The 23,463-nt window shown below is 40.1% G+C and overlaps 1 protein-coding gene across 4 annotated transcripts in view; it reads left to right on the forward strand.

Moving 5' to 3' along the window:
• Positions 1-23,463, forward strand: part of MYT1L (myelin transcription factor 1 like) — a 154,580-nt gene that overhangs the window by 31,421 nt on the left and 99,696 nt on the right. For all 4 annotated transcript variants that reach the window (XM_044419192.1, XM_044419193.1, XM_044419190.1 and 1 more), the window contains exon 4: positions 5,049-5,416. In XM_044419192.1, the coding sequence (XP_044275127.1) occupies positions 5,049-5,416 (368 nt within the window). The remainder of the gene's footprint in view (positions 1-5,048; positions 5,417-23,463) is intronic.

Raw genomic sequence — 23,463 nt, forward strand, 5'->3', positions numbered from 1 at the left:
TGACTGATAGATTTATTTCACAAATTTCTAATTTACTGGAGATTTCACAAATCTCTAATTACATTCTAATTCTATAATGCCAAGTAGAATTATATCAGATGCCTTCCAAGTTTGACAACAGTCATGGGGCACTAACCTGTGCTGCCGTCGTGCTAGCGCAGTGGAAACCTTGTGATCCCCAGAGCAGCTGCAAACAAGAGGAATGTCAGCCATACCTACACGACAAAATTCTGCCCTAACCCTGACCCTATCCCAATCCGGAAATTTCTTTCTTTCTTTATTTAAAACACTTATATGCCGTCCTTCACTATCGCATCTCAGGACAGCTTATAAGATTAACATTGAGCATTGATTAGCAATGAGCATTTCTGGGGTTCTTTTGAGAACCACTAGTCCGGTCTGCAAGAAGTGGGTCCCATAACCATGGAGGAACCCATGGAGCAGCAGGACTGCATACCGCCCAACGTGTTCCCCTGATCAGCCATCCTCCTTCCTTTGAGAATAGGACCTGTAACTCTGCTTTCAGAAGTGACATATGCTACAGTCAGTAACATCTTAGGCAATGTAGCATGTATTTATACTATGGTGCATGACACAGAAAAGTGGCTCAGAAAGAAAAATCATAGGCAAAGTGTGGGCAACAACCTTAAAAACCATCATAAGTTAATGAAGTGGAAAATTAATGAAAAATTAGTTGCAAAAAGCTACCTGTTTGGAAAGTGGTTTTTGGAACTGAAATTCACATTTCCCGACAAAGTGGCTTTAATTATTAAAATAAATGATACTGTGTCTTTTAATTTGTTACTCTAAGAAGTGTTTAAAACATTCTTTTAAAACACATTGTTAAAATATAACATAGGAATTAGTCATTATTTCATTAAGAACACAATGTTTTCTATTGATAATAATCAGCTTAGATATTGTGACCACAGAGATTATTAAATAGCATAGCCTGAAAAATCAGAATGAGCAAGCAACTCACAGAAGCAAAATAATTGCTCTGTTCTAAAGACTAACAAATTTAATCTTAAATCCAGAAAATCCAGAGGTGTTTGTGGTGGTGGCAGTAAGGGGGGGTTAGCCTGTCTGCGACACATGCAAAAAGCAAGAGACTGCAAGAGCTCTGTGAAGAAATGTATCTGAATACTTTTCTCTCGAATGTATTGATAACATGAAGGCATTATTCCTCTCAAGGAATCCCAAGCAACGCATAGAGAGAGCAATGTCATCACACATACTCCAGCCTTGCTTCCCCATCTCTGTCCTCACGATATGGCACTTCAGACCTTTGGACACTGGGCATGAAAGCATGAAGGGTACAATATCCGTACTCCAGTGAAACTGCTCAGAGGACCCCGCCCCATGACTGCCAATACCCTGATAGTATAGAGCCCTCTTGCGCCAAAACAAGTGAGGAAATCTCTTCATATCTTCGTGCAGAACACACAAAGGTCTGGTGTTCCCTCCACATGCAGGGACTAATGTATGCAGTTGCACTCACTCTGCTTTGCAGGTTCATTTGAATGCCAGAATGGGAACATTGCCAACTTAATAGGCACCAACTTTGTTTTCAGCTTCTTCCGTTTCTTAACAATTCCATTGCACCCAAATGGCTCTTTCTCATGCCCATGGAAAATTTAAAAGCTGAATATATGTTTTCTTAAGCATATGCAATCCTGAAGGAGGGGAAAAAAACTTTTTGCATGCTTTTGGTATCCTGTGGTGCATACAATGCAGCATGTACACATGCCACCAATTCTGCCTTCAATATGAACTTATTCCTCTTTTCTTGCACTATGTATCCCTTTCAATTTTTTAAACTGCTACCAGAATTAATTTGATTTTCTGCTTCACATATCTGCCTGGTCTTGATCATTAAGCTCATCAGTTGCACAGTATGTGTCATTTTGACCCAATGAACAGAAAAAAAAATCCAGATTTTTAGTCTTTAGTTGTAAATGAGTTGTCAGGCCCTAATTCTTTTAATGACTGCCTCTCTTCAGATTCCTAATAAAAATACTGGAGCAACTTCACATGCAGACATTTCTCTTTGAAAATAACATGTAACAGTATGCCTGAGAATACCCCTTCTTTGTCCCACCATTGCTGGACCTCTTCCCAAAGAGCAGACACAGCCCTGCGGCTAAGGTACCAGATTTAGCCCCACAACTCAACCAAGTACCAAATCAGATTAAAGAAAAATTATTAAAGCACTTATTAAGAAAGGGAAAAAGAAATGGCATACAGAAAGAAAAGGGGCAGGAGCAGATGGATAACAGGAGATTCAAACAGTATTAGTAAAGGACAATGGGTAGCCCCACACATGCAAATTCCTTGTTCCACCACAGAAGTGAAATATTAAAGCTAGCCCTAAGCTATTCTTCACCTACAGCAGGTCAGGGAGCAAAACTTGCACCTGGTCAAAACTCAGCAGGAGGCAAAAGATTCCCTCTAGCCAGGAGGTTTTTTTAACCCCCTCTGCTGGCAAGTGGAATGATGCCAGCCTGCCAATCCAAGAGGCCACCACTTTCCCAGCTGCTGGCAACTCACACCATTACGGTTCAAGGCCAGTGGTGGGCATCCTTGCATGCACCTTCAGTGACAACCTGGGAGTCTGAATCACTTGCTCAGCTTTGGCAGCTGAGATTCAGCTGATCCCTTAGAATTTAGCTTAACCCTTCCTGAGCCTCTATTTACATAATGTCAAGTGCAGCATGAGTGTTTATTTTGCTATCAGGACACAGGTCAGAAAGCCAATTTGTACATTGGGACTGAAATATACAGTGTAATGTGAAAGCTATTCATTTCTAAGGTCAAACTACAACCCAGCTACTTGCAATTTCAAAAAGTGCCTCCTTGAACAAGATGTGCATACGAAGAAAGTCTTGCCCAGGGCTGGCCCTACCATCAGGCAGAATTAGCCAACCACCTCAGGCAGCAAATGCTAGTGGAAAGTGGCAGCTATTTCTGCTAAGTTGCCAGCCGCTCCCTATGTTCAAGGATACAGCTTTCTACGCCATGTAGCCTGGCCTTGGTCCCCTAAACTTGCCAGCCTCCTCAGCTGTAGGGGAAGACACTAGCCTATCACCAGTGTTGAAGGACAATAAAGCTGCTTTTCCAGTTATATTCTGGTACATGGAGTGGAAGGGAGGGGTGCTTCACTTCAGGTAGCAAAACGGTATGGACTGGCCCTGGTCCACACAACACATTTTGGAGCAAGCCCATTTATCATGACAAGAAGTCTTTAGAAATACAGGGAGCTATATCCTTTGTCTATAGCAGGGGTCTCAAACTCAGCTGACCCGGGGGCCGCTGGAAGTAGAGTCTGGGTGAGGCTGGGCCGCATCAAGTACTCCACCCCCGCGGTGGTGGTGGGCCGCTCATCCGGAGGCCGGCCCGGGCGCCACCACTGGCGCTTTGAAGGCCGCAGGGCCCCTCCCCCGTGCCCCGCTCGGCCCGGCAATTTGCCCGCGGGCCGCGAGTTTGAGACATCTGGTCTATAGCCTACTGTTGAGGAAATTTTAGGCACTGATGATCAAGGGCAGTACCTAATTGTGCCATCTCACTACTGCAAATGACTTTTTATTGTGCGTTAAAAAACCCCGGACAATTAAAGAAAGAAAAATGGAACAAAATGGACACATTACAAGTTTTGAATAAAATGTACAAATATCCATAACACTAATTATACACACACACACACACACACATGTTAACACAGAGCATATTATTAACATTAGATTATATTACCATGCAGCCCATATTGGCATTAATAGTGCTAATGATGTTGTTATAATGGAAGGTAGGTTCCAAATTTTGTGCAAGAGGAGAATTAGCTAAAGTCAACATCTGAACAACTGTGCAATGGCTTTACGATTTAGTGCCGGATGTCCTCTGGAAGCACCCTTGGAACTTTGCTGAGTCTTCACTGGAACTCCTTTTGTCTACAGTGCACCACTATGCTGGCATTTTGGTTTTTTAAAACGCAGTTCTTGCTCTGTCAGCACACATGAGTGATCATATCTCTGCTGTGTTTATAATAGATGCGTATTGTAATTGTGGGGGGAGTAGGAGGAGTCTGAAAGGTCACATGCGTTCCCCTCTGTTCAGTACTACTTAGGCCCTATCTTGGGTGTTGTGTCCAGTTTGGGGCACCGCACTTCAAGAAAGATGCACACAAACTGGAACAAGTTCAGAGAAGAGCAAAAAAGATGATCAAGGGACTGGAAACAAAGCCCTATGAGGACAAACTGAAAGAGCTGGCATGTTTAGACCTGAGGAGATTGAGGGGAGATATTATCGCATTTTTCAAATACTTGAAAGGATGCCATACTGAGGAGTGCCAGGATCTCTTCTCAGACATCCCAGAGCACAGCACACAGAATAATAGGCTCAAATTATAGGAAGCCAGATTCTGGCTGGGCAGCAGGAAAAGCTTCCCAGCTGTTAAAGCAGAACAGCAATGGAACCAATTGCCTAGAAAGTTTGTTGGCTCTCCCACAGTGGAGGCATTCAAGAGGTGTTTGGACAGCCCTCTGTCAGGGACACTTGAATTTGGAGTCCTGCATTGAGCAGGGGTTGGACTCAGTGGACTTACAGGCTCCTTCCGACTCAACTATGCTATGATTCCATGATTCTAACTGTGATGGCACTCACTAGAGTGCCTACTTACTGCTTACTGTAATATTAGTTAATGAGCAGGGACACCAGGAAAGCACAATGGCATAATTTCCACTTCTATGAAACTTTTCCCATTTATTCTAGTGGAAAAAATAATAATTCCATGTATTATTTCAATAATTTGGCTAAAGGGCCAGGATAGAAACCTGATAAATAAATTCAATAATAAGTTCTGAATGTTTGTTTCAGTTACATTTCTAAATAGTTGTTTGCATCTCTTTCACAATCGTATTTAAGACTGACTTTGTTGGGGAAAGGAATGTTTGAAGGAAAGCAATCAATTGCATCAAAACACATTTTTTTATCCTCCCTGCATTGGTAATCTGGCAGATGTTGTAGTAACATGTATGCCTTCTTTTTCTGAACAGTGTTTATGGCTGTCCTTTGGCAAAAAAAAGAAAGACACAAGAGAAGCAGCCCCAAGAACCTGCACCCAAAAGAAAACCTTTTGTAGTTAAAGCAGACAACTCTTCAGTAGATGAGTGTTATGAAACAGATGGAACTGAGGAAATGGATGACAAGGAAGAAGAGGAGGAGGAAGAGGAGGAGGAAGAAGAATATTCTGATGATAATGAGGAACAAGGGGATGATGAGGAAGATGAGGAAGATGAAGTAGAAGATCGGGAAGAGGAAGAGGAGGTTGAAGAGGAGGAGGAGGAGGAAGAGGAAGCAGATGAAGTAGAGGAGGAGGAAGAGGAGGAGGAGGAAGATGAGGAGGAGGAGGAGGAAGAAAGTGGTAATGAACAGAGTCTTAATAAAAAGTAAACATCGTGTGAATTTTGGGTTAATCTTTCAGTGTGGTATGATGAGATTTAGCAGTGCGACTTTTATTAAGGCTACTAGAAGTCATTGTGCTAAATCTCTCTACTCCATGCTGACAACCACTCTCAATGTTCTCTTAACAATTATTTTCATAAAACTGCCTTACGCATAGCTGTTGAAGCAGCTAGTTGACCAGTTTTCAAAATATTTAGCTTAAAGAGTTGCATGCCAAAAATTCCTGCAGAAGTTATGGCTGTATTTGTCACAATTTATTGCAATTATCAGTGCTACGGGTTCAACCAAATACATGTAGGAGCAAATGGTTATGTCTGCACATATATTAACCATTTATATGTGTGTGTGCTGTATTTGTCTGCTTCATATTAGTCACTTGCTTCTCATATGAATATGGCCACATGTATGCAGGTGCTCTTGGCAATGCAATATGAAGATCCTTCCCTTTTGAAAATTTGAACCTATACTTTCATTTAGACAAGGGACGAAATAAATACTTTGGTTCTTTGAGACTTGGATGTTGTGTACTTTAGCTGACTTGATAAAAACTATAGAGACTGGCAGATTAATATAGACAACCTATATAAAACCTTTTTAATATGCAGACACACTTGGTGTTAAATTATGAGACGTTCACTAAATGTCCATTTAATATAGTGTTTTTTCAATTAAGTCACTAGCAGTTTTATTTTTCAACTTTTGTGGAAATGTGAAATAACTGGTGTTTCTTCAACTGTGTACACACTGGTTTCTATTTAACTTAAAAGTCGCTGCAGTAAATCAGGTCATAATGTAATGCCATGAAAATGAACATTGATACAAAAATTAATGAGCTATCTAAAAAGTATTTTGTTCCCATTTCCAGGGAACACGTTTTTGGTTGGGTAGATTCACCTTTCTAACCAATAAAAATATAAGAAAAAGGGTTCAGCACTCCTCAGTCGGATTCTTCTTAGGAGCCAGGTATGCAAGTTGTCTGATTTTTGTTTCAGAGTATCTTAGGTAAGAAGTAGAAGACTTAGAAATTCTTTATTAAAATAGACAAGAAGGTGTGCCTCATAAGCTTCCTTTTCTGAATTCTACCAAATCCTCAGAAAAGGATGACAGTCAAGATTGAAAGCTTTGCAAAAAGAAAAAGTGATACGGGGCAGAGTAACTTTTTATTTTCCATTAATTGGGATTCTGTGAACAGAAGGAACTTATATTACCATTAATCACAACTTAGCTATGAAGGCCAATTATAGAAATAAGACAATTTCTGGAACATAGCAGACTTTATTATAATATGGGACTAAGTACATGTGTCTGTCAGTAAGGCCTATGAAATAAAGTGTTTACTTTTCAGTAAACATATATTGAGTTGTGCTGCTAGATACCAAAGAAAGAATCTATGCTATCAAAAATAATATGAAATTAAACAAACTAACAATGGATACAAGCTTGGTATAGTTTATTTATACTACTGAATTATTACAGAAAATGATACCTGTATTAATTAACCACTACACAGCAACATGATCTGAATCAGTAACCAAGAACAATTATTGCTTGATGTGTACTTTTCTGCACAACAGATTCTTACTAGAAACAGAAAGGAGAGTGTACCATGATACAGTGCCTGTTTTGGATAATTATGTGGTAATTCTGAATTCTTGAATTCTGGCAAAAATAATGTATTAAAAGACAGAAATTCAGAATTACAATAACAAAAGAAGTTTATTTAGTATGATAAGGAAACTATTTTTATTACTGTGTTGTTTTTAAGGCCTACACAGATATACCTAGTCAACACAGTTGTTTGTTAGAGCACAATTGTATTGTGCGAAGTGAATGTAACAGTGTAAAACTCCCTTTTTTAAAATTCAAAGAACATAAAACTTTTATTAGTTTTATATAAGATACTGTCTCAGTTAAAGAGAACAAAAGAAAGGAGATTATTTTTGAGATTTCCAAGTCTAGTTTAAGTGCCAGAACAGTCATACTACACTGGATCTCATAAGCCCCATTCAAGCATTCAGGAGAACAGGTAGGGCAAAAGAAAGTACCCAGGGATGGGGCTGTGTACACTGGCCCCACCCGTACATATCCAGAGATGCCACCCTGTCCCCTTAGTTCAGACCTTGTCATGTTTGAACCATCACGATCTGAAAGAGAGTTCCTAGTCATGTTGATTTCCGCTCATGTACAGGTTAGTGCAAACCGAATACTTTTTCAGAGCATGCTGGATCAACACAGGAAGATCTGAACTCAAGGAGATTGGGAAAGTCCACCCAGAGGCCTCTCAGCACGCATACACGCTCATGAACATCTAAACTGGGCTTTGCCAAAAGCATTCATGGGATTGCATAGGCTTATTCTGTCCCCCATTGGCTGTTGGCTGTTGGCCTTATTGTGACACTGACATTATCCTGTCAGTGAACCTGGATGTAGGTTCAGCCTCCTCTAGCCATTCTTGCCTCCTAACCAAGACTTTCAGTCATTGTCCAAAGCTTCAAGTTCAAGCGCTACAATCCGTGTTATTTAGTTTTAAGAAGGGTTAAAGCCAAAGAGAGAAAAGGGGGCTCAGGGAAGGGAGCATACTTCCAATTGCTAAAATGGCCATGCTGCTTGCAGAAGAGCGGACTTGTAGTCTAATATATCTGGAAAACACAGGATAGAATGGCTTCTCTAAACTGTGGATAAGAAACTGGGAATGTTATGTCTGAACAAGTTCCAAAAGCAGCTAAGAAACACTATAATATATATTGGAGAATATTAAAATTCCAGACTTACATTGGTTAGAAAAGTCTATCAAACAAAGTTACAGGCTTCTAGTTATAAGCAAACTACTACCAAAAATAAATAAATAAATAAATAAAAAGCGAAACAAAACAAAAGCAAGGCATTCAAAAAAGCGCCCTGTGTGTAGCCAAGCTATTCTGCAACTTATTGAAACTTGTCTGATTCCTGGTTCTGACTGCAGCAGCTAAGGCTGCTTGAGCCTCTAGGACAGCCCTCCATATGTTCTTGGACTATAAGTAGCCCAGGCAGCATGGTCAAGGGACAGAGAGAGTTGCAGGTCAGTGACATCTGGAGAGCCACACTACCCATGTCTGCTCAAGAAGCTGAGGAGATCTCTTCCCAAAATGTTGGGAATAGTTCAAGGCAGCGGGGAGGCATATCCCAGGGAGAGACCTGAGAAGTTGTGTGGAGAGACGTAGGCATAGTCTTTTGGAATCCCATCATATGCCATTTCTTAGGTGCAGATTCAGTCTCTTAGCAGACTGGAATCAATCTAGTTTCTATATATTTTCATTAGGGCATATTAGTTTCCACAAAGCATCATAGAATTTTTGGAGCATAGATCCTGAGGAAAATAGGACATATCTTAAAGGCACTTAGGATCCTATGAAAATTCCACTCCTAGTCTTTGATTAAATATACAAAGCACACTAAAGCAACACTCTTACAAATCTCAAAATACCAATTAAAGAGAACCAAAGACTTCTGGAGATAGACCTTAGACTCACACCTCAGTAAATAATCATTTGCAGTAAGACAGATCATTAAAATCCCTTTCAACAGTTAAAGAAATTCTCTTTAAAATACCATTAAGTATATTGAGTCTCTTTGATAAAATGTATATACCTTGTCTTCCAAAAGTTCTGATATCCCCTTGAAAGGCCTTAACTGCTCCACCACAGTCATTAAAAGAATGACTAATCTTTCACATTTTCCTCTCCCCACAAAAAGGCAAATAAGCCCCCCACACAAATAGCCTATCCTATAAATCCTTTGCAATGTGACAAAATGAGGCATTGTGGGAAAAGGCCTTTTCTGGAATTGCCTTTCTCTGTGGTGGTGACTGCTTAATGATTATTAATGGCCCATTTGATTTGCAAGGCCAAAATAGCAAATATTTCTCCTCCTTCTGAGAGGAGATCACATCAGATAGATGGTTCCCAAAGACTGTTTCACAAAGCTTTTCTATTATAGAAAGAAATCTCCGCTGGAGGAGCTCCAGGAACAGATGTTCCAAGGCACCATTTAGCCTATATCATATGAAGACATTCAAGATGGCTTGTTCTCCAGGTACTTCACAATCCCCACAAGGTCAGGTAGAGTCAGGCTGATTTTAGGACTCTCAGGAGAATGAATATAAATGAAAACCCTAATCTAGTTCATACAATCATGCTGTTTAAATTTATAATTACTTAAATGGTGGGGGTAGATCTTGTTTAGATGTTTAGATTTGGAAAGTTGTCTTCATACCTTTAGAAATCTTGCATATATTAATATTTTTCCAATTTACATTATCATGAGAACCTAGGCTTGTTCATTTGTTTTCCAAAAATAATGGAATTTATAAAATTGAACAATTTAGTGCCAGCAATGGATAAAGACAAAAACCAAGCTGACATATGTTATATTCTGGCAAATTATGAGCAACCCATAATGGGGCAAATCAAGTAGCACATGAAGGGACCTTAGTGCAACCACTACCTAATAATGTTTTCTAGTGACCCAATTTTAATTACTTTTAATATAATATATGGAGATGGAAAATAGGTCACTAATGCCGAATGGTTATTGTAGCCTTTTAGTCTAGTTTTCAAATCAGTCACCGTATACTAAATGAGACCATTTCTGAAAAACAATTCAACCTTATTCTTTTTGTTTTTTAAATGTATGCTTATATGATTACACTTTGCTGGCCTGAAAAGCCCTTTTCATCTGTGCAAATGCATATATTTGAAACTGAAGGCAGGATTTGTTGAAGTTTATTCTGACACACCAATCTGCCTTCACAATTTGTCCAGATGTGTTTTGTTTAATATCAACAGAACTGCCAAAATACAGCAATTCCATAAAAATTGTGGATTAACATCCCTATGTAAAATGTGAAATATCAGCTAGACATACAGGAATTAGAGAAGTAATCAACTTTCATATTGAGACAGGGCAGAACCAGAGCTTAGTACAGTCGTTGCACTATAACTTTTCCTTTTGTCCATACAAAATGAATGCCCAGTTTTATCTTTTGTCTTGCTAATATGTTACGGCAGGAAAAGCCCACACGGGAGTGCACTCACCCTTACAGTAAGCATCTTGAAAGAGACAGCTGACTGAATTAAATAAATATTGCAACATGCAGATCAAGCATAATCTCTTTTTCTTCTTCTTGAAAGACAGGCAATTGCACACCTCAAGAAATCCATTTTCTTGAGTGAGACAATGCAGCAGTACCCCACAGAGTATTCAAAGGATAACTCATAGCTTGGTCAGTCAACACTTAATCATCAGCTAGAGGTTTCTACAATTCTTGAATTACACGGCGAAAAAGACTGCAAACCTTTGAAAACTATTCCACACAGTGGGCAGTGGTTGGTTGGTACTGAAAGCTGACTTGTTCTGATATATCATAAATACATACTCTTTCAACTCCAAACGGTGAAACAAAATCAATACTCTCCCTGTCTCTTGAAAGTTCACTTTTAGGAGTCACTCTTCAAGGCTGGCACTGGTTTTTTTAGGGCTCTTGGTGCCCACCAAAGGTGGGTTAAGCCACTCCCCATCCTGGCCTGTGAGGGAGAATGAAGTGAAGCCCAAGGAAGTGGCAGTGAAGCCAGATAGCTGAGGAAACAGGAGCAAGGCTACCTGTCCAAGGACCCAAGAAAAATTTCCACCCTCACCTAGGAAGAGGGAAGTAGGAGAAAACAAAATAGTCTTGCCACCAATTACTGGTGCCTGCCACAATAGGGGGTCCACTTGACTGTGGCTCCATCAGGGCCCCAGAGAAACTGCTGGTGGGGGCCAGCAGTTGTCACCCTTTCTTAATGCCAAAATGTCACCCACCTCCCTCAAGGTAAAGGAGACAGAGCCCTCTAGAAAGTGTTCAGTTGTGCTGGCTGCAGATGCCGGCTGTTTCTATTCTGTGGTAAAACTTCAGTGCATTCTAAAATTTTCTGTTTGACACACTGGCATATTCTCTCCCAAGACAAGGCAAGCAAAATAAATAAATCAAAACTCATATTGTGGGAATAATTTGAGTACCTAGCATGAGGATGTTGGGGAACATGGTAGTAACTGAAATAGGCATTTTATTGTCATTCTGACTCAATGCTTAACTCCTAACTTTGCCAACAGAGGCAGTCATTCTATTACTATTTACTTCTGGATAGACACACATTGTTAGTGTCCAAGTTAAACATCAGAGGACACCTTCTGGGTCAGGCCTGACCTATCTAAGGTCAACCAGATTGGCCATGCATGTGCCATTGGGAAGCCCATAAGCAGGCTATAAAATCAGTTGTCCTCTCCCATTGTTGCTTCAAAGGAGCTGGTGCTGAAAGGCATTTCCCCTCTGAACTCTTGAGGTAGCACATAGTCATAATGTCTAGTAGCTTTGATGGATTTTTCTGATCCATTCATAAGATTTTTTCACACCATATAGGCAACAGAAAAAAGGAAGAATGGCAGAAAAGTATAACAAGATCATTAAAGAAATAAACTCACTGATAATAAGTGTTAGTCTATCAAGCATATGTTTCTAGGGCAACTAGAAAAACAGCCTGGAGAAGTTCACTAATAAATCCAGGATATATACATTATATAGTATATTTTAAAGGGGTGTGGGTGGATGCACATATGTCAGGAAAAATACTGGAATTCAAGACTGAAATTCAATCCACACTTTGAAGGTTTCCACAAAGGAAATAAATGAATAACATAAGCTATAGCCATCAAATCATCAACCTTGTTCACGTTTAACAGTGGCAAACTGTGGGATAATTAATTAATTTGTTGGCTTTTGTGCTGAGGACCAGCCTCTGCCACTTTACATACTCAGCTTCCATTTGGGCTAGTCATGGGTGGCTGCATTATGTGTGAACCCAGACACTATGGGTTATTCATGGCTTAAACAGCCTGAAGTTATCCTATGATTATATCATAGGTTAACCTTGGGTTCTTTCATCCATCAATAACCCACTGTTTCCTCATTTTCATGTCAGTTGGACCAACTGAAGATTGTTGATGCAAAGCAGAAGTGGACTTCATGCAACACAAGTGAACAGGGCCATCTTGTGACAGTAGACTTCATACAATAATTCATTCAATCAGTTCCATTGATCACCAAAGAGTTATAATATTTTGATGGAGGGAGAAAAACTTCTTCCTACCAATATTCTCCACACTATGCCTAATTCTATAAATGACTATCCTGTTGCCCTTTAGTTGTGTTGTTTTCTAAAGTAAAATATATCAGAGATTATGGTCTTGCCTCAGCTCCCTTACTATATTTGTTGCTCTTTTCTGCAACAGCTCTACAATATCCTTCTGTGATGGGGTGGCCAAGACTGTCCACACTATTACAGGTTTGGCTGAGCTGCAGATTTGAATCCCTGTGCAGCATTATGACACTGGCAGCTTTATTTTCAGTCTATTTTCTAAGCCTAGAATGAAGTTTTCTCTTTCTGCAGCTTCTGCGCAAAGGGACATAGGAAGCCAGAACACTGGTCCATTTGAACACTGGTCTATTGACAACAGTTAGTACACTAACTAACTAATACTGTCAATACTAACGGTATTGTCAATACTAACTGTATTGACAACATTGTAAGCCGCCTAGGGAGGCCTCGGTAATTATAGGAAGCCTATAAATACATGTAAATAAATAACTAGCATTAGCTCTCTCAAGTTTTGGGTCGAATTCCTTCCCAAGCCTACCTGGAGATACTGGCAATTGTACTTGGAACCTTCTCCATGAAACCATGTGCTCTACCACTGAGTTACGGTCCCTCCTCTACATAGTGGGTTGACATTGAACTAACAAACATAATCAAAAGATGTCAAAAGATGAAGTTACATTTTTGCTCTGATGGTCTTTGCTGTTTGCTGTGAAAATCATTTAGACAAGTAGGCACTTCATATATGCAAAGATTTCAGAATTTTAAGCATCCATTCAGAAGACCTTTATTGATGAGGCAGCTTCTTGGAGGATGAGCCAGTTCTTATATAGCTCTTCCCCCAGGGCTCATGAGGGCCCTGGCAGCAGCAATAGGTTGAGTGAGTAACTACCAGGGCTACTGTTCTGGTGCTCAGCGAGCAGATGGAGCCCTGAAGCAGGCTCAAATACTGAGACCAAGGATAATCATATTCCACTGATTCCATCCCTACAGATTCCCCTCCTACCCACTATAATTATGTGGCGCTCCACTTTCACTCAGAGGGATGGATCTATACAGACATATAGATCATGCCAGTTCATATGATCATAGCAAGGGAAAATAAGCCTCTGCCATGTGTGCCGGTTGGATTTCCCATATTACCCCTGCTGGCATAGCTTGCCATGCTGTCCAAACCCAGGAGGCAAGGCTTGTAGTGGAAAGGGTAACCCATAGCCCATGGGTCATTTGACGCTAGCTGCCTCTTCAAACAAGCCCTGCCACCCAGGTGTGTATGATGTGGCATGCCACTGCACCAGCAAGGATAATTAGGGAAATCCTTCTAGCGTGTGACTGGTTTTTGTGATGGGTTTAATATACCACTGTGGCTTGTTAAGCATGCCATGAGCATGTGAACCTGGTCACAGTGTCACTCTCCAAACTCCTTTGCAGTGTGCTTTTCTCCCATTGGGTCTCTGCCCACTTCAGTGAGCGGTCATTTGCTTCTGCAGGCACATTGCACTTGCATTTGGAATTCTTGGAGTAAATGATGTGCTGTGCAGGAATGATATTAGTTTGGAGAAACAGGACTATGCAGGAGAAGCTTGCATGAAGTATGAATGTTCTATGCGCATACATAGTACACTAGGAATGGGCAAAATCAGCTGTCAAAATTCCATGTAATATTCTCCAGCTGGATTTTTGAGGGCAGATTTCCATGGAATAAAGGGATAAATGAGCAGATTTGGGCCAAATTGCTTCTTCTGGCCTTTGACAAGTCCTCTTGGCTGGACAACAGCCTAATGCTAGAAGTCTGTTCAAAGACCCATACCATGGACAGGGCCTTCTGCTGCTTTCATAGTTGCATGCAGCAAAATGTGTGGAAAGAAACTGATCCCCAGGATCAAGGCTGGGACCTTTGTAAAAATTGTAGATGTGCCCCCACCTATATAAATAATAGAGGACAATACTAGGCACAGACGCTATGATGCTGCTTGATGGATTGGCCAAGGTTCATGTGTCTCCTGTAGCCTGCATTCCACCAACTGAATCTATCCAGCTACTCCTTACTGACCATATCATATGGTTCTGAGAATCCATTCCATGCCATTTTATTTTCTATGGGAACAAAGTGGAGACTACACTAATCCCAAAGATGGAGGGAACCAACCAGTTAAACAGAGCCAGGATGCCCTATGGCATCCCGTCTCTGATCCCAAATTCCTCCCTCCCCAGGCAGTTATCCTGAGTACAAAAGGAGGCTGAGCTTTCCCTTCCCATCCAAATAATCATGGTAGAGGGAACATGAACAGAACCTTAGACAAAGCTTCAACCATGGTGGTAGTTGTAAAGGGACATGATAAAAATGCCACCGGTTTTATCTCACACCTGTCAGAGGATGAGTAATAAGGTTTTGTGTTTTCATGGATTGGCTAGATAGGATCTCTAGTGCTTTATCAGGTCTAACATGGAGTGTTTCTTGCCAGTTGTGTTCTGAAAAGCAACAAATTTGCCGCAAGCTATCCAGTTAGATGGGAGGCTTATGTTTAAATCTGTGCTTGGAGAAATATTAGACTGATTCCATGACCTATTGCAAATATTAGGAATTCAGTGGTGCACCTAAGGGCATTTGCAAATATATTAAACCCATTTTCTTCTTTCTCTCTGTTAACATCCTGCTAGTTGTGTCCCAGTATCCACAGTTCCGCTTCCTATCCTCACGTAATCAGTATGGTTTCACATAATCAATAAGAACTCTTGCTGGAGTGGCCCAGTAAGATTATGCAGCATGACAAAGCTGGGAGAAATAAAGTGGCACTTAAAATAAATAAATAGCATGACAGCATCAGAGGTAATAAGCTGCCTTTTTTCACAATAGTTGCCAGTGATAATCTCACAAGCACAGTCCAAATATTTGTACAAGCAGCAGTAAAGGGCCAGCTGAGATGAAAACCACTTTGCACCCTACAATACACTGTTGGAATTCTACTCCCATTCCCAATGTGGACACCCCAGACCTCCCCCAGATGTTATCTAGATCATGCACAAGGCTGGTAGAAGAAACACTTTGGAATGCCCTCAAGACAATTTGTTTGTTTTTTAAACCTTTTCTATACCATCCTCTTACCAAGAGTCTCAGGACCGTCTTACAATAAAAGAAAGGAAAGCACAGCATCATCTTCTATAAAATCCCAATTAAAATTATACTTTAAGCCTTAAAATGCTGGCAAAATTTTTAAAAAAAGTTTTGGCCTGGTGTTGAAAAGAATAAAATCTCAGTGCCAGGCAAAGTTGACAGTCAAAGTGTGCTTATATATGCTACTTGATAGCTGATGATCAATCAATCATCCTTTATTCAGTTATTGATGATAGCTTGATAGCTGATGATCTTTACTTGATCTCATGTTCTTTTCCAGCCACATGTTTTTTTTTCCCACTTGGCTTGTATTTGTATTGTAGTTTCTTCCTGCTGCCCTAATCTTAATGCCATATGAATTAAGAGCACTATGCAGTATTGTTAAAAATTATTATATCCATGCATCCCATTTTTTTCCCTTATGCATCAGCACTGGGATGTAAGAAGTGCACAGGTGCCTCCTGGAATTGAGTCAAGAAAGCAGGGAAAGGAGCTACATGACTGTGCTGAGTGCTCTGTCCATTTCTCTCTTCCTTTTAATAACAAGGCAGGAAGAAGGAGTTGACACAGCCCTAGCTTGGCCTTCCCTGCATGCTTTTGCAGCAAAGGAAAGCAATACATTATTTATTCCTGCAGCCAGAGAGAAGGTCAGAGACATACATTAGACTTTCATCCCTAATAACACTGTGAATTTCCCTGCCATATTCCAGTTGATCCCTCTAGCTTGGCATGGTGATACAGCATCTTTTACTGGACAGTACATAAGCAAGTCTACAATAAAATCAGTAAGAAGGAGGAAACTGCAGCCCAGTTCATGAGTATCTGAAGCCATATCACCTTTGAAAGCCCAGATTTGGGGCATAACAGTAAATCGTTTGGTATAACTGTGTTGTTTTTTTATCCTGTTGCATAACTATATTATTCCACCCATCAGCATTTCTGGAATTTGAAATAAATTTCTTCTACTTCACTGAGCACTGAATAAACTATACAAACTTTGTCCACCAGGTTGATTTATTAGATGTAAATTTTGTTCAGTGGCTTGTCAGGACCTGGTACACTGCAAAGTTAATGACAATCTACTAGTAAATTAATTCAAAATGGTATTATACCATTATGCAAAGTTGAAGGAAAGGAGAATGTTGGACCAATCAGAATCCTTGGGTGCCACATGAATGCCATGCCAAGGAAAAAGAATCTTGGAGTATGAGATTTTCACCTGGTCATAGGAAGCTGCTTCCACTTTTACTGATGGATTGCAGCATTTAAGCCACTTTCTAACATATTACTAGTCTGCAAAATTTCAACTAGAGTTACACATTCCTTTGCGTTTGCAAGATAGCTAGATTTGGCCTATGAGAAAAAGAAAAATTATTTTACCCTTCTGGATTTTCCTTATGCAGCATTTCAGTGGCTGATTAAAATTGATAGGAAACAAAACATAAAGTTAGATCTTTGGACCAAAATTACCAGGCAGCATATAATAATCCTCAACATAAATATATTATCCTTATCTCCTTTTGTCTTGACTTCTCCATGGCATTATGTTGTGTTACCTGTACCCCCAGCTGAAAGGGGGCTTTTATATTTTAAGAGCTACCTCTGCTTGGAAGAATTAGTTCAGATTATACTTGTGAGCATTGTCTGCCAAGGACAGACTTAGTCCGCCAGACATCTAGTCACTGCAGTCAGGGAAAGACAGAGAAGTGCATTACTAGTAGAGAAAACATTTTATGGATCTATAGTAGTAATTAGTGGAGACTACTGGAAGGCTTGTGGAGTTCAAGTTAGCTTCAGTCTCCTTGGTTATTAAAACTGTTCTGAATTAATAGGCATGACTTGGCTGCAAACATGTTTAAATTAGCTGTGTATATAGAAATAGTTGCCGTTTTCTGCCATTGTTGCAGACAGCAAGAGATTTGAAACTTTATTGTTAGACTTCTGTCAGAAACAGCTTGCGGCATCTTAGTCCTTAAAGGTGCATTTGGCAAGGCATGATGGGAAAGGTGAAAAGTTTGGAAGGTGATGAGAGGCAATGAAGGCACATAAATGTGAGGGTGCAGAGAGAAGGAAATGGGGGAAGTTGTGATTCTAAAACAAGTGAAGTAGAGTAGTCCCATTCAAGTTTATGAGGCTATTTAGGAAAAAAGTAGCTAATGGATCATTAGATGTGGCAGTCAAAACAAAAGTTTGGCACCCTGCACATGCTAGTCCTTTTCACATAGTCTCTCCCTCCTTCCCTCCCTCCCTCCCTCCCTCTTATAAGCATGATTTTAATATTACTTCCTTATAAGTGTTTCTTTTTGGAAGGCCGACTTTCAAAATTATATACAGTCATAAGAAACTGAGGGAGAAGAACACTCATATTTTTAAAAATAAAACTTCCCAGGCCTTGTTTAGCTGCCTAAGCAAGCTGTGTTCCCTTCATGTCATATGTAGGAAGCTTAAAAAGTCTGATGTATTTAACTGTCAGTGCCACTGCAAATTAGCAGGAGGAGGAGGAAGAGAGCCTGAAAATTAGAGACCACCTTCAGTGGTGCCCAGCACAGACCACATCTTTTTCTTCACAGATGGGGAAAAGGAGCCCCCCTGCTCCCCGGATGTTGTAAGACTGCAACACCGATCATCCCTCTTTATCAGCTATACTGGGTAGGGCTGGTGAGAGCTGCAGCTTCACAAATAACTGGAGGCCATCCTTTATGGAGTCTTTGTTTTTGCACTGTGTAGTGCATCAAGGACTGCTTTATAGCACCTCAGTGCTATATGTAGCAGCCATAATCTTTGTCCCATCACTTCCTAGTGGTGCCTGCTGTTAAGTGCACTGGCCTCTCCTTTCCACTCCCCACTGCTCAGGCATCTCTCAGCAGTAGCCAAGGAATGAACATCTTAGGCCCCTCCTTGCACACAATAGTGCCAGTGGGCACCTATGCAGGAGGGAACTATTGGCTCTTGCTTCTCCTGCAAGAAACCTTGCTTCTTTCCATACTGCCACAGGGAGCTGCAACTTCAAAGGCTCCTGCACCCCACCCTCAAAACCTGGAGCTGCTGCTGTTGCAGAGCAAGAGAGGAGTGTAGCAATGAACAAAAGGCCCTTCAGTGCAAATCAGTTCAATGCTCTTCTCAAAGTCTTGCCCCACCCACATTCATTTGCCACTGTTTAAATTGATATGATCATGTTCATAAGTTTAAATTTTCAAGGCAGTTTTGATTTATTAGTGGGGTTACATTTGCTTTGGAAAGTTTCATTTTGTAAGCCTGTGTACAGCATGCACAACAGGGGAATTAGACTAAATTGTAGCATGCAAAGTAGAGATGCCTGACTGTCACATAGGCTTGTAGCAAATCACAGAGTATGATGCAAGTCAGGCCCATTTGGATTAGTAGAACTTCTATGAAGTAAGGAAAGACGCCACAACTCTCGAGCGCCTGCAGTCCTGCTTGATAATTGTTTGAGTTCACAACAGTTCCAGAATTCCTTAGGATACCTTATTCTTGAGCTCTGAATGAATGCAGTTGTCATATGAATGCAGTGGAGAACTGTAAAATTTTGATTCTTTTTTCATAACAATGGGGATTAATGGATGCTTCATAACCTGCCTGCAGTCTACTGAGAAATGCTTCTGCATAGCAGTGACTGAATGCAAGGTTCAAAATGTGTATGAACAGTCTCCACAACTCAAAAAGGACATGATGGAGTTGTCAAAAGTAAGGAAAAGAAGAACTAAAATGATCAAGGGGCTGGAGCAATTCTGCTATGAGAAAGGGTTGGAACTCTTTAGCTCAGAGAAAAGCAAGTGAGGGGACTCATGATACAGGTATACAAAATTATGTATGATGTGAAGACGTGTTTAGGTGCATTTAGATGCATTTAGATCCCTCTCCCATAATATTAAAAGCCATGGGGTCATCCCATTTAGTTGACATTTGGGATAAAGGAAATGTTACATCACAGAGCTCATAGATGAACTATGGAATTCACTACAAAATGTGGTGGCCGCCAATTGGAATGACTTTAAAAGAGGACTGAACAAATTCATAGAGAATAAGGCTATCAGTGGCTGCTAAACCTGAAAATGCTGCAGCATCCTGCTTCCAATATCAGAGAGGCAGTGTGGTGCAGTGCACTGGGGACCTGGGAGACCCAGGTTCTAGTCCCCAGTCAACTTCTGGGCGACCTTCAGCCCAACCTACCTCACTGGGTTGTTGTTGTGAAGATAAATGGGGCTATATAGGTTGCCTTGGGTTGTTCACAAGAGACAGGACATAAATGCAGTAGAATAACAATGTAAGCCATATGTCTCTGGCCATGAATTGCTGGGGCACATGGACAGGAGGGTAGTTTGGCATACAAGTATTTATTTATTTATTCATTTATTTATTTAAAGTTTTTATATGCCATCCCCATTGGTACACAGCCTCGGGACGGCTCACAACATAAATAAATAAAACAAATAGAATAACATTTTCAATTACAATTTACAATTAAAACTTGGAAACACACCGGCTGCATAATTAAAACTAGAAATATTAAAGATTATTAAAATACTGTTTGAATAAAAACGTCTTGGCCTGGTGCCAAAAAACAAATAACGACGGCACGCCAGGTGGACCTCTCTGGGGAGCGCGTTCCACAGATGTGGCACCACCACAGAGAAGGCCCTCCTCCAGGTACTTTGCTTCCTAATATCTCTTACGGAGGGCTCCCAGAGGAGAGCCCCTGCTGCCGATCTCAAGGGGCGGGAGGGCAAATATGGCTGCAGGCATTCCTTCAAGTAACTGCTTGTGGGTTTCCCATGGGCAGCTGGTTGGGTACTATGTGGACACAATGCTGCACCTTGGACAGATCAGCATGCCTTGTCATAGATTCTTAACTTAGAATGGCAGTAAAGTTCATTTACTGCACACACACTTTTCTTGAAGAAAGATAGAGAGAGCTCATAGTCTCCCCTTAATTACTTGCTGCCAAAATTGTCTTATTTCACCCTCAGCCTGAACAGATACATATTCTGAGGGACAGAAAGGTGAAGTGTTCACTCTCCAGGGCCAGCCTTCTGCCTTCTCTAAGTGTTGTTCTGATCATGAAGGCCATCCTCATTTATTTCCATTGAGCCCATGTTTACCATTCCAGCTACATACCCAAGTAGCCCCACTGAAGCAGCTGCTGCTGCTACTGGTGGTAGCGGTGGTGTCACTTTTATTTTTGCTATTCCACTTGGGGAAAGCAAAAAGCACAAAACCAGAAGTGCATCTGTGGGAAAGATTTTAGAAGGCCTTCCCAGTATATAATTAGAATCCATTGCCATGCCTATTTTTAAAAAGATCAGTCTTAGCAAAGTGTGTTACCTGCAAGCTGTCTTACTATGCATTATACAATGAGGCAGTGATGAAATAATGCCCACAATTTACCTGAATTTCAGAAAATATCTCATTCAAGCTCATTCAATTGATTTTAGGAAATCATGAAGCACACTGCAACAGCAAACAGAAATGGATAAAGAAAACAAATTCAAGTAGGGTGAATTAGTTTTTTCAGGAAGTAAGTAGGTCAAATGCTGTAGCACAAAGAAATTGGAAGTAATGAGGATAGAGCCAAGTGTAACCAAATCAGAATGAACAAAGCAGGTTGAGGAGTGAGCAAAAATATTATGCTGCATATACAATGTGTGAAACATCAACAGCACCCCCCCCCCTCCAAAAGAAAAGAGTCTAACATGCAGTTTCTGATAGAGAATGAAAGCTATTCTCACTTTCAGTAGGCACAGTCAAAAGAAGTTTGGTGTGCTTGTGTTGCACAGGACATAACTACTTGTATGTTTAAGGGTGCAGTTTATGTAGACTTTTTGAAAAGCCCCATTGAATTCAGTGGGACTTCTGAATAAACATGTGGAGCAGTATTGGGCTGTATGTCCCGTGTATTTTAAGAATGTGCTGAACTCCTCTGGATCGCTTTTTATCTAGCTGTTTTTATAGCAGGGCTGGCATACCTCTCCTAAAGAGTGGTTTAGAGCAAAGCAGCTGATATTGCAAGCATATAAATGCCGATGCTGTGCTTATAAAACTTCACATTCAATGATGTTAGAGAGACATACTGCTTGGTGTGCAATAGCCTTCCCATTTACATGTTAGTTTTAAGATCAGCTGTTAATTTGCAAATGACTTATGATGGGCATATAAATAATAAATGCTGTAAGTCTGTGACAGATCTGAGTAGGATGCATTATAGATGATAACCACTATCAATGCAAGATGTTTTACAGATTATCACAATCTATGAATGGACAAGCCTCTTAGATTACTGCCAATTGGTGACTTTGAAATTAAACTAACAGTAGCTTATTTAGCAGGAAAAAAGCTCGGTGGAAAAATATGATGAGCAAAGTGACATAAGCTAAATCATACAATATTTATTTATTTGTTTGTTTATTTAAACCATTTTTATGCTGCCCCATTTGCTAAAAGCCTCAGGGCGGCTTACAACATTAATAAATAAACATAAATAAACAGTTATATAATTAGAGTTAAAAAACCGGAAACATCTCGGTATGTACATAAAAACCCAATAAATACAATTCATAAATTGACAATTAAAATAACTTTTAGATAAAAAGGTCTTGGCCTGGCGCCGAAAAACAAATAACGACAGCGCCGGGCGGACCTCTCTGGGGAAGTACAGTTTGCATGTCAAAGTTCCCGCATGCCTAGAAAACTTGTGTCCATATATTCTAAAGCTGCTGACTCCAGTAGCTAGAAAAATTTTGGGTCACCCCTTAAAACATAAAAAACTGAGTTTGGATGGCACAGAACTGAAATATAAACTTTACAGTGTATGTTTTGGGAAATGAGGATTAAAATGTTATTAAAACAAAAAGTTAATCATTTATCATTCTTCAGGTGGCATGCAGTTTATGGACTACTTGTTATGCTAGACCAGGGGTTCCCAACTAGGGATGTGAGGTGGCATTGAAGGGGGTGTGACAAAGAGGAAGGCTATTTCTTTGCCAAAAATTATCCCAGTAATACAATTATTTATTGTTATTATGTTTACATTTGGATTCCCTTATCTTTTGTCAATCAAGACAAAGTCTAGGAATCACTGGAATCCACAGGTAGATTGCAAATCGCGATCTGCAACAAAGTTGCGAATTTTGACAAAAATGTGAATGAGAAGCAGGAACAACGAAGACATTGAATTTTATGCTCATAGTTGGGCTTGATGTTAATGTTTACAATTTTTTTCTAATTAGTGAATTTATATCTGAATTTTATCCATTGAGTTAAAAACTGTTTTTAATTCAGTTTATTCACTTGTAGTACTGTATGTGGTTCAATTTATGGTTCAAAAATTAGAAATTAAAAAATAGAAAATTAGACTTCTAGATGTGATATTACTTTTGCAGGGGCTGCAAACATAAATCAAACATTTTCTAGGGGTGCAAGGAGTAGAAAAGGTTGGGAACTACTGGACTGAGCCAAAATTCTGACATTTATTAATCCTTTGTATAATTTTATACATTCAAATTAGAATGCGAAGTATGAATAGGATAAGGTAAGCCATTTTTAAAACCAGTTATGGATATAGGCTGGCATGCTTCTTTGTTACTTTAACTCATGACAAGTGGGATCTATTGTCTGATGAATTGTGGGAACAAAAGTTCCCACAAAAGGGAGATAAAGAAAAAGATACTTCAGCCCCTTCAATATCTAAGCCTTTAAATGCAGGAGGAC

The sequence above is a fragment of the Varanus komodoensis genome, unplaced genomic scaffold (assembly GCF_004798865.1).
Source record: "Varanus komodoensis strain SLA01 unplaced genomic scaffold, ASM479886v1 scaffold10, whole genome shotgun sequence".
Classification (NCBI taxonomy): Eukaryota; Metazoa; Chordata; class Lepidosauria; order Squamata; family Varanidae; genus Varanus; species Varanus komodoensis.